Source organism: Spea bombifrons, chromosome 8 (genome assembly GCF_027358695.1).
Source record: "Spea bombifrons isolate aSpeBom1 chromosome 8, aSpeBom1.2.pri, whole genome shotgun sequence".
In the NCBI taxonomy this organism is placed as follows: domain Eukaryota; kingdom Metazoa; phylum Chordata; class Amphibia; order Anura; family Pelobatidae; genus Spea; species Spea bombifrons.
In genome coordinates, this window is record NC_071094.1 from 40,171,694 (window position 1) to 40,184,408 (window position 12,715).

At 41.2% G+C, this 12,715-nt stretch overlaps 1 protein-coding gene across 1 annotated transcript in view; it reads left to right on the forward strand.

Annotated features, from left to right (window-relative positions):
• CHM (CHM Rab escort protein) overlaps nt 1-12,136 on the forward strand; it is a 39,530-nt gene extending 27,394 nt beyond the window's left edge. Inside the window, exons 11-15 of the mRNA XM_053473071.1 lie at nt 910-973; nt 1,916-2,012; nt 6,930-7,031; nt 10,852-11,018; nt 11,679-12,136. Coding sequence (XP_053329046.1) covers nt 910-973; nt 1,916-2,012; nt 6,930-7,031; nt 10,852-11,018; nt 11,679-11,888 — 640 coding nt within the window. The 3' untranslated portion in view covers nt 11,889-12,136. The remainder of the gene's footprint in view (nt 1-909; nt 974-1,915; nt 2,013-6,929; nt 7,032-10,851; nt 11,019-11,678) is intronic.
• Nucleotides 12,137-12,715: the final 579 nt, after the last annotated feature.

Below are 12,715 nucleotides of genomic sequence, written 5' to 3' on the forward strand. Positions count from 1 at the left end.
ACCCTGTCTGTGTTGAGCCAGACCACAATATCAAATCTGTATGTCCTCAGATACGTTAAATTCTATTAAAAAAGTAAATATTTATAGATTTCTACCATAATTTGCCCTACTTCCTATATTCTTCCTATTTATGCTTAATTTTTATTAATTAACAATATATTATGGTATTTTTGTATTTGCTGGATGCGGTTATTTTGCAGCCAAACAAGCGCCGTGACTTAATTTGTCCGGGATTGTTAACACAAAGCGCAGTTTGCGGAATCCTTGGAATAAATAATCTATGCCGTTGCCAGGGCCGTGAGCATTGCTAATGGAAAAACTAGTGAAGCAAAAACTCAGATCTGTGACCGTCTGCAGGGTCTGGGGGAAGACATTTCCCTGCGCGCCGACCTCTTCCTGTTTTGTCGTAGAGAATATTCTCGCTAAACAACCGCTCAGGAAGCACCAAGAACAGCAACTCCCCCCGAATACGAGCTGACGTGGTCTTTACGTCTCACGTTAAACATTTTTTCCTCTCTCACGTCGATTTTTAATGGCAGATCAGACCCATTCGGCCCCCGTCTAGTCTGCCCGTTATACCGCCTGTAAAGACTCAGACCTTAATCAGTCGTTGGTCTCGTCTTCAGGAGTCATAAGTCTATCCCATGCATGTTTAAATTCCCTCACTGTATTACCCTCTACCACTCCTGCTGGAAGACTGTTCCACTTATCCACCACTCTCTCAGTAAAGTAAAACTTCCTTACATTCCATCTAAGCCTCTGAACCGCTAGTTTTAGATGATGGCTTCTTGTTCTAAATGTTTTCTTGTTTCTATCCCATCCTCTCTCTTCTCTCCTCCATATCGGGCGTATTAAGACCCCTCAGTCTATGCTGATAATTTGAATTGCATTTTTTTCTTTCTCTTTTAGGCAGATGTCACGCGCGGTTCTTATCACCGACCGGTCAATACTCAGAGCGGAATCAGATCAGCAGGTAAAACACTTCGCTGCACCTCACTGCTCACTTTCTACATAGCGTGACCTTCTGTTTAAACCCCAAGGTGACACCGGACACTCGCCACTCAGCAAACACTCAGCCGACATTCGCCATTCGCCGACATCCTGAGTATAGAATAGATACAGTGTGTGTGTATATATATATATATATATATATATATATATATATATATACAGTATATAAATATATATCTATATAGGTACAGTATATATATGTATATATATATATATCTATATATATATATCTATATAGGTCTATATAGGTACAGTATGTAAATATATATATCTATATAGGTACAGTATATATATAAATAAAAATATTATATGTAAATGTATACACACGCCCGTTAAGCTAAAAAAACATATTTCTAGAATTGGATAAAAGTTATAAATATGGCAGCGAAGCAAACAGAGGCCGTGCAGGAGGGGAACGCTTTTTGCTTAAATCACTCTGTTTTTTTTTTTTTTAAAGAAGATACCAGATGGTGTCTTTCTAAAAAAAAGAACTGAAATGTAATTGGCAGGTGAAATAGCTGTAAATATTAGTAAATAATTCAGTGTAATAAGTAGAGTCACACCGCGTACCCCTCGAACAGGAAAAGCAGCCCGCGTTTCAGCAGATTAGTAAATCACTTTATAAACGTAATTGATGTGTTTTATATGGCAATCAATTCACTGAATTTCAAAGGAAATTATTTAAAATGTATATTTTAAATAATGTATATATATATATGTATATGCACCCCGCTTTTGTTAAACTTGCTACATATTTAACGTCACATGACACACTTTCCGCTCTCGACGTCCTCTCGGAATTAAAGGCCAGCCGGTTCTGTAGAATTCATAGAAAAAATAACTAAATATGTAAATTAGATTTTTTATGTATATATTTATGGATATATTTGTTTTTGTACGGCAGATCTCCGTTTTGACCGTTCCACCGGAAGCTGAAGGACAGCACCCCATCTCCGTGACCGAACTGTGCTCTTCAACAATGACATGCATGAAGGACACATGTAAGCAGCACATGTAAACATGCTAATAACATGCAGCAGATCTCTGTGTGTTAAGACGGGGGATGTCAAGGTCCGGTCTATGGGGGGGAATATATGTGTCCAGAAAGTGCCATTTGTCTCTGATTTCACCGTTATCGTTCCCTTTATCAAAACTAATGAAGACCATTTGTGGCAATAAAGTCAGGTTTGAGCCATTTATCATATTGACCTTCGGAAGAGACGACACAATACTCATTAAGGCGTAATTCTAATTGATACGCATATTATCTGCGCGGTGACGGTGTACCTGGGCCATGATTTCATGATATTGGATATATTTGTAACCAAAGAATCTGCACAAATTTACAAAAGTGTCTCTTTATATCTATATATATATATCTATCTATCTATATATATATATATATATATATATATATATATATATAGAAAGATATATATATATATGTAATTCTAACCAATACTCTTCCAAGTCCAAGTAAGCAAAATGCTTTTTGTGATGCTTCCTTGATATTCAATGCTGTTTGGATAATGCCTACAAGAATGGCCCAGTTGACCCTGTATAATGCATAATTTAACATCTAATGAGACTTAAAACATCTCACTGATTGAACTATACATTATACAGGGTCAACCAAGCTCCATCCTGTAGCCGATACTCACAGTCTGAGGTTGGCTCTTCATGATGTATGAAGTCAAGGAGTGGAAACCCTCATTAAGCCGATGACTTGTGGAGTTCACTCGCCGGTATCTTGGGTTTGACAAGCTCTTCAGTTGAGTTCCCATTTATAAGCTGAGCGGAGTTCTCACCCTTGTTGGGTGGTTCCGGATCACGTTCTTTCCTGCTCTGTAAGTAGGATCATCGTTCTAGATTTTCCATTGAGATGCTTTGTACAGATTCATTAAGGTTGTGGGATTCCAGAATCTTTCATAGCATCGCACCCCGCAGAGCCTTCAGCCAGCCGCGCGTCTTATCTTATTACGGCACGTTCCTCCGGACTGCGCAGATCTATTCGGGGACTTGTTTTAAGAGCAACAACTCTAAAGCAATGATCACAGTGAACAAAGAAAAATCTAATTTCATCCAGACCTGTCGTTTTTCCGAAGCCGGATCTGTGCGCTTGATACCGGGACGCGTAATTATTGCTCCCTGCTCCCTACTTTGCCTTAGTTTTATTGCGCTTCCTCGGAAACCTTTACGCTTTGACTTCGTTACAAATAAAAAACTAAGCCAAACAAAAAAATTGTTCTATTTCTCAAAGAATTGTAGACTTGGAGTCAGTCGATCCCTTTATAGTCTTTGTACTTAGAGTTTAAAGCTCAATGTCAGATGTAATCGTCATTCCCGCAGGGTTCTGTGGCATACAGATACCGTACAGATACTCTTCTATATTTCCCTTTTAAAACTAATATCTGGCATCCGCTGAGTTCTTTCCTGATCTCTTCTGTTTTAAATAAAAGGGGGGAAGGCAGTTTAAAGCCGGCCGAGAATTTGCATGGCGAACTTACATCAGAATTAGACGTAAGAGACGCGGTTTAGTCTAATTTTGGTAGCTTCCTCCCTTCCTAAAATATATTGTTGATTTGACTTGGATGACGCGTTGTTTCCCGCAGCTAGAAGCTGGATATTCCAACGAATGCGTTTATAATATGGATTTAACTTAAATAAGGTAATTACTAGACTTGTGCAATCAGATTCGTACGTTTTAATTTTAAGAAAATTCCAATTTTGGCAATTTGCATTCATGGCTGAAAACAAGGAGGGTCTGGAATTTTTGTTTGCATTTCGTTTTTCGTTTTTTCTCACTCACACTTACTCTCACGCTCTCTCACACCCTCATTCACGCTCTCTCACACCCTCATTCACGCTCTCTCACACCCTCATTCACGCTCTCTCACACCCTCATTCACGCTCTCTCACACCCTCATTCACACTGTCTCCCTACTTCTCCACCGACCACTTCCGCAGGACAAACAGCAGATGCATTCCACCTGTTTTTGTAGCAATTGCTCCAAATTTAGCATTTCAATATCGCCCTTGATAAATACTGTTTTTGGGTCACGTGACAAGTAAGTGTTCCTGGCAAAGTTAAGGAGGAAGACATGATAAAACAAACTCCTGTCTGCAGAGTAGGTGGAACAACAACTTAACCCCATGACGTACCAGGCACGTCATGGGTCTTCAACTGTACGTTTTTTGTGACGGTTTTTTCATTGGTCTTAAGGGTTTAATAGCACTTTATGTTAACAACCTCCCAGCATATAATAAGTGAGCCTTTCATTGTAGTCAAAGTCTTACTGCACTACGGCCGTACTATGTTCAGCTTACCACTCTGGACCTCCGCCCCCCCCGCAGTCTTTTTGCTCCGTACTCAAGACGCTCGCTGTCAATCACTCCACCCGTCTGCACTTTGTTTTTGCAAAAGTATTCAACCAAGGGAAAAAAAAAATTCGATTCAGCCCAATTCGAGCAGCCGTCCGCGTTCCATAAATCGCACCTTGTTTTTTTTACTTCATTAGCTGCAAATGAGATCTGAGTGAATGATTTCCCCTTCAAACAATTGCTTAAGATAAATACACAAATACATCTTGCTTTTGATCATGCCGCGGGAATGACAGACGCATAATCGGTATGGCAGCTGAGTGGAACCAAACTCCTTCACTTGCCCTAAAAATTGAGACTCTTAATGATGGAATCATGGATGGGCCTCATCGCTCTTCCTCCCCGGGAGAATTACCTGAAGACAAATGTTGGCAAGTGCCGTAACTAATGCAGCTATACCTAAGTAAATCAAACATAATCAGACTATACGCTGATGAGTTCTTATGACTCCGTCATACCCCGAAATGATAATAGAGAGCCTTATATTGAAAATAAATGATGAGAGCTTTGATGATTTTATAACTGGCTGGAGCAAAAATCTATAAAAATCTATTTTAATTCAATTAGCCCTCCTTTAATGTTTCTTTTTAATGATGTGTTTTTCATCCGTTGGAGAATTTATGAATATATTAAAATGTTTGCGAGGCTTCGGATACGTACGTATGAAATTAGTGAGATCGCTTTGCTGTCACCTACGGTAAAGCAGCTCTCTGGAACTTTCCAGACTTTTATCGGAATCTATATATATATATATATATATAATATCATTTCACGTGCGCAAAAAAAAGTTCTCTTTTAATAAAGTTACAACTGTCATCATTTCGCCTTATAAAGTTACGAAATATTTCTGCAATATTGCTGGAGCAATATTTTTTTAATTGGTTTTTATTTAATGTAAAGAATCCTAAAAAAATTATTAGAACCCATTAATAAATAAACTATGTTGGATTTCATATAGCTGCAAGCCGGTTTGCCTAAGAGCCTGCAATAGACATGTGGACGAATTGGACAAATTTTTCTCTTCTCTTTTTTCTCTGAGAATGTAATTCTTCTCTCATCCCTCTCTCTCTCTTCCCCTCTCTCTCTCTTCCCCTCTCTCTCTCGCTCCCCCTTCTCTCTCGCTCCCCCCCTCTCTCTCGCTCCCCCTCTCTCTCTCTCTTCCACCCTCTCTCTCTTCCATCCTCTCTCTCTTCCATCCTCTCTCTCTTCCACCCTCTCTCTCTCTTCCACTCCCTCCTTCCCCCTCTCTCCCCCTACTACTGCACTATATACATACGACAAATTTACAACAAAAATTCTGAGCTTTCTCTTTAGTTTTTGTTTTATTCAGCATACACCCTCGTTTTTGGGCATTTGTGCAAATGCACACAATTGAGAAAATGTGTTATTCGGACAAGTCCAGCATGCGACACGCAAGCAACCCAAATATAGAATGCTAAACCTTTGCGTGTGTTATTTGCCATTTATGCGGGTTGCTCTATAGAGGATGGAATGGGTGATATGATTTATTTTAGTGCAGGTTAAATTCCGTCCCCCCATAGTTTTTAGACATCCCCGACTCTGCCGAGCTTAAGACATTTGTATCTATATTCAGCATTACAAACCTCCGAATGCTACCGAACGCGTCCAAAAAAATAATTATTTTATCAGGCTAAATGCAAAAACGCTGATGTGTTGTTGCCGTTGAAAAAAATTATCTTCCATTATTTTTTGGGGGTAGATTTTTGTTTAATTAAACCTCCAGAGATAAGATCTGCTGGTGGTTATTTGCTTAACACGCTAGAGGCGTGTAGATGGCGTCTTCAAGACCCTATCCTCTTAAGGGGGGTTTGGTCAGAGATGGGTTAACAACCCACTTGTGTCTTGTAATTTAGAAATAATGGGATATAATTGATCTAAGCAGGTGGGGAGCGTTCTCCCCCGTGGGGCTTCCCACCCCGAGGGTTACCCTGAAGTACGTGTGAGCGAGCGGGGTAATTGTCCGGTGGCAGAATACACAAACCCCTCTGTCTCCAAGCCCGGCTCGGATTACCGCACCAAACCGGTCGAGACTAATTATTATTAAACTTGAAAAGGAGATTGTACCTTTTGTTAAGTCTTTGATCTTTTATAAGAAAGGAAGATCCAGTTCATTAAAAAGTTTGAGGAGTTGCGTGTCGGCCTTTTGAGATCTAATACTTCTTTGATTACCAATAGCAAACTACGGCCATGCAGAAAGTTCCTTTTGAAGACGTAGAGCGATACATTTTTTCTTCTTGTTGTCTCTTATACTATCTGTAATTATATGAGCTGTTTCTTTGGTCTTAAAAAATGTATAAATATATATTAATATAGGGACTACGGTCACAAACAAACGTCTCGCTATAGAAGGGGCTTGAAAGGGAAAAGAGTAAAGAGTGCTGTGGCAGCTGTCTCATTACGTGACTTCTGAGTAGAATACATCATGTTATGGAAATCACTCATTTATGAGCTTTATTTAATGCCGATTTTCTTTGGTTCCCATTAAGATGTTCAAACTTGATAAAATGTTCTTTCAGATCTGGTCCATCTGACGTGTTCCTCCAGCAAGACGACTGCCAGAGAAGATCTGGAGCCGGTGGTGCAGAAGTTATTTACACTGGACGCCGACCCCGACAAAGGTAAAGCGCGTGGACACGATGGCATCCTGTGGAAATAATCTTAAACTTCTCATCATTGTCAATTTGTGGACACGTTGGGTTACATAACCTAATGGTGAAGAGCACAACCGATGGGGTCCAGTTTTCTTCTCAGGTTCCTTGGAAGCCATACGATGGGGCTTTTTCTTCCAACTGGGGAATGTTTGATTTTCTGCCCTTCTCAGAAGCAAACTCAGTGGGGTCACAGACCCATTATATCTCACCCAAGCTCCTAAATCATCCATGTCATGGAAACTCAAGACAGCTTTACAACCGTGGGTTCCCACAAGGTCCCTGAGTCTCACTCCCAAGCTCCGAGGTGGAACACTTATATTCTGCTTTGGTTGTCGGGTTATGGTCTGATTGGACTGAAAGGCATATGGGCAGCAGCAGACAAACTAGACTTAGAAGGGAGATTAAATATTAATATAAATAGATCAGCATTATGCAATAAATATATTGACGCGCCGTCTGGTTTTAGTGACTAACAGCTTCCATAATGCTTTGAGCTTAGTCTTGCACCTCCAGTAGCGTGAAGACGCTTCCTCTGCATGGTGCTCTTGTGTTATCCTTTCCTCGTTGTGTCCGCTTAATGTTTGTGTTGATACGAGCTCCGACGTCCGGTTGAGTTACCAGGAGCACTGAGTGCGGTTCGATGTTCCCAAGTCTGTTAAGACATTTCCTATTAGACCCCACGGGCTTTCACAAGCGCGAGCTAAAGCATGATGTATTGTTCTAAAGACAGCTCGGATTCCTTTTCCAGAAGTCGTAGAATCAGACGCGTCCTCGGAAGCACCGAGACACTGAACAGCTAGTTTTCCCCGACACACAAGTCCTTTTATCATCAGGATGAGGTAGTGCTCGTATTTTAATTAAAATGTCAGAACAAATACTGTCGGAGTTATCGAAAATGAATCATCAGATAAAGCGAGCGCTGGTCCATGGCAGGTCATGGAGGCAAAGTCACCTGCCGGTGTGGACTTCATCCATTTTCCTGCTAAGTGACGGAGAAGTCACTGCGCCGGCCTTATGAACTTTTTAAGGTTTTTTGGAATGGCGTTTCGCGTTTTATCTGGAGGCCGGTTGTTCACAGGCTGTTGGATTTAATTAGCATTTTAAAAATTCCCCCAACCTTACAAAATGTGTGATAAAAATCTTAGAGCCGTTCTTAATTATTAGCAGATTTTTTTATTCTAAAAGTGAATTAGAATATTTTTTTTCTTCTTCTGGAACTGAAATTTCTAATGCTCTTTTTTACTTGCTGCCCCAAAAATATCTTTCCAAACCATATGTTGATATTAGCCATTTCCAAAAATCTTGTAATAACATGTTTCTATATTTTTATATTTATTTTAACAATCTCAATCAGTGCGTGATGCACAAGGTAACTAGGTGTTATCCTACCTTTGCATCCAAACACAGTATCCTCGCTACACATTTGCCCCCCCTGTCCCTCCCCAGGCAGGTGCTTTTTATTTATTTTAACTTTAATGTGCATTCTTCATTGGTGGCAGAGATGGGATCACCTTGGGGAAGGGGATCAACTGCTACCAGACCAGTCCAGATTATCCAAACAGGGCTAGTCTGACTTAGGTCAGCCCACTATGGGAGACGGGACATTACTGGGGTCATGAAACCCAAGGGGTCGGGAGCTACTTGGCTTTATGTGACCCCCGGGCTAAAAAAAATGTCCAGCCAGCCCTTTAACTGGCCATTAGACTGTTCCTTTAATGGTTTTGTGGTAGGCGGTATACACGGTCTGTGTGATACATTGTGTCCCGTCCCGCAGAAACTACTCTTACCTCCGTGTCTTCCCTGTTTACTGAGAGCTCAGAATGCTTGTGGGGTATGAGGGTATCAGAGGGTTCTTCAGCCCTAAAAGCCCCAATAATCGTGTAAATCTTCTTCATGCTTTATTCAGTTACTTAACTATATCGTTTGGAGGCACGGGTTGATGAAGCCGAGCATTCTATACGTTCACTATACGGTATAGATTAGCGTATTCATGTTGCCGTCCGTTTCTCTGAAAGCTGCTGTATCTTTAAAGCCTGTTAAAGGAAATACTTTGTGCTGAAAAACCTCTCATCTGTTTAGTGGAATCCATTAGTCCCCGGTGTCTCTCCCATCATGTTTATTACCATCCTCTGACATTTGTCTTAATGACTTCCTTGACATTTCAGCTTGACACCTTGTTCATGTCCCTTATATCAAGGCAATAATACAAACGCGTTGTATCCCTCTGCAGTTTCCTCTATACATTGGTTAAAATAAGAAAAATGTATATTTATGTGATCATATTGCTCATTTCTTGCCGGTAGACAAATGTGAGACGTTCCAAAATAAAATTAAAAAAAATAATCCAAGGGAACAACCACGTCCCAGCGCTGAGTTGATGTACACGGGATTTTACTGCATAAGTGCTTCAACCAGGTTATTATTTCCTGGGGGTTTATTAAAAGTGCAGAATGAGCCTGTTTTAACCCAAAATTAAATGTTCTTGGATTTTCTGGCAGGTGGCTACTGTGCCCGGTATCTGCAGACGTTTGTGTCCATCCACCACCATTGCAGCCGGGTTCAGGCTCTGACGTGCTCCTAGCATGCTAGCCAGGTTGGGGTCTCATGGTCATCCTGGTGGGCATTTAGGGGGCAATTAGGCAAAAGGACCTGGTCTATCCATTTAAAATTAAATTTTTCTACCTAGCTCAAACCAGAAGCGCTCACCATACCAAGATTACGTTTTTACAGACTTGCTTCTAGACTACATTCCAGAACAGAATTCTAGAGAACTTGCTGAAGCCCGTTGGTTCGTTGGCTCGTTCCAAGTTTCTCTACTAGGACAATGTGCCAGAGAAGCCTATCCATTTATATGCAAACCATAGTGATCATCCATAATGGTAATATACCGGCATTTGGCCATGGCTTTAGAAATCAGGCCCCAAATAGCCAGGCTTAGCAGCTGGAATTTTAACGCATGGGACAGGCCTATGGCTCCTGAATCTAAGACGAGACCAACGACCGGTGGGGTCTTATGTGCCATCAGGTCCTATGAGCAGTAAATGAGTTCATCCCAGTAAAGGCAACATAACCAAGATTTAACGAGCCGAGCCCAGATCAGTGGACGTGAACCCCAACTAGCCAAACAGTCTCTAAATTTTAGGAGATTATTCTAGTTTTTTTTAGGCTGTTAGTGATTTAAATCTGCATTTTATTCAGAAAAAGAAATAAATAAAAGCGGCGTATTCTTTATGACCGTTTCATGTAGAACTCCCTTTGCCGGTGTGCCGGTATTTAATCGCCTGTACTTACTCCAGATTTTAAATAGGAATTAAAGCGACTAACACGATAGCAAACCGTACAGAATATTCAAGCTCGTTAAGCGCATTACTTTTTTTTTTTTATGCTTCCCAATATTTTCAAGGCAGATTAACTATACAAGGAGCCGGTTTTACTGCGGTGCCGGGTAACGTAGGAACGCCTGCGCGCCGAGGCTGCCTTGATCGTGAAATAGAGCGGCAATGAAACTAGTCGAGCCGAGCTTTAACGCGCCGGGTATTAATGTATTGTTCTCTTCATTAATTTTACTGTGTTTGTATGAAGGGATGCCTGAGCTACCGTGGGATATAACTCGCGGAGGTGCTGTGTTCACGTTAAAAAATGCCAGGAACCAGGTAGCCATGGCTACTAAAATTTTTGTGGAATTTTGGACCGATCCCTGTGCATCGCTTCTGTGGCTTTCTAATATTTTGTACGACTCCCCCGTTACGCAGTTACTGAGCTCTCTCTTTTTTCCCCCTCTTTCTAGATTGCGAAGGGGAGACAGCTGAGAAGCCGAGGGTTCTCTGGGCTCTCTACTTCAACATGAGAGATTCGTCGGCCGTGGAGCGCCAGTCCTACGCCGGGCTTCCCGCAAACGTGTACGTTTGCAGCGGCCCAGATCCGAGCTTTGGCAATGACCATGCCATCCGTCAGGTGAGGAGGGTCTAGATTTCTTCGTCGTTCTCTCCGTTGGGATCAAGAGGACCTCGCTCTGCTTTGTGAAGCCCACCTACATTTAGAAGGCCAACTTCAAATGGAAATTATTGTTGGGTTTTAAAAATGTCCTTTAATGGACTCATTAAAAAAAAAACAGCAGGCTTTATGTGTAAAATGTGATTCTGGTGGAAACTTAAAAAAGAAATAGTTCTATCACCCTCGTAGCCAATGGTATGGTCCAGTCATTACATTATATTTAATTCAAACTATGGACCACCTTGCTTTTTTCTACGTAATTCTGTATTTTATAGGCTTTTCTTAATTACAATCCAGTTATGAAAAGTTAAAATTTAAAAAAAGTTCTTGAAAAACAGTTAAAATCGCATATACAGATTTAGCTCTTTTTGGGATATTTTTAACCCTTCTAACCTGTGAAAACAGCATGATTATCCATCATGTCTTTACAGCTAAAAGGTTTTTATACTGTTGGCTCTGATCCTGCCACGTCGTCGTATCACTGAATTTCATACACAGCTGGGTGCTATTGGCCATAGCCCAACCTATGCACTTTATAAAGTTACGAGGGAGTCTGGGTCAGCTTGTTTAATTTTTATTTTTTTATTCTAAATACTGAATACGTACATGTTTCTTCTATAGGCAGAGAACATTTTCCACGGGCTGTATCCCACTGAGGAGTTCTGCCCACCCGCTCCAAACCCAGAAGACATTATATACGAAAGCGATTGCCCCCCGCAAGACTCTGGAGAATCCAGCGCTGTCCAAATTGAGTCCAAAGAAGAAACCTCCCCTGAGAGTGAAAAGGGAGCAGAGATTGTGGGAGACGCGGAAGAGCCGGAGACGGAATAGTTATTTTGGGATTTTATGCTGGTGACCGATGTACAGATCACGTTCCCACCGCCTGTACCGATTCCAAGGGCTGCTGGTTCTTCCTAACATCGAATGCAGTTAATCAGGAAAAACTCTGGCTACTGAATGTATCGTGCGACATTGCCTGCAGGTGTCTTTAAAGTGCCCTCGTTTGTTTCGGGGATATGGCTGTTGTATTCTCAAGTTTACATATTGCTTATATCATTAAAATCTATGTTATTTATGCATTACGCTGGTAAAGTCTTCTTTTTGAGATTTGAAATATAACCGGATAATCCATTTGGAACGCAAATAAATCATTGTGTTATTGTGTCTTTTATGGCTGTAGAACACTGTGATACACACCCAGCAAACATTCTGAAGTCATCAAAAAGATGGAAGACCCATGGAACCTAGGCATCTACAAATATCTAAATCGCTAAATGGCGAGTTTATGTGTGGTTATCGGCTCCTTCTCATTAGCCACTAAGACATGTACCGCAGATATTGAGGAAGCACCATTCTTTAGGCTCTATTTTCCACGGCAAAGCCCTCTTGTGTTCCACTAAGCAGTGGAAGTCAAGCTGAGCCAACATTATCCAAAGACCACGACACAAGCTACACCCCCGATATGTGCCATCAAGATCAGAGAACCCCTTAGTTATCAACGCTCCATATGCCATGTTTTCCAACATCTGTCAAGTCCAAATTCCACAGGACTGAACCCAAACCATGCCACCCCTTCCCTCATCATCTCAAGATGCCTCCTTCATCGATTGCCCAGGAAATATTTCACTGGGAATTATTCTGACTCAACAGGGACAAAG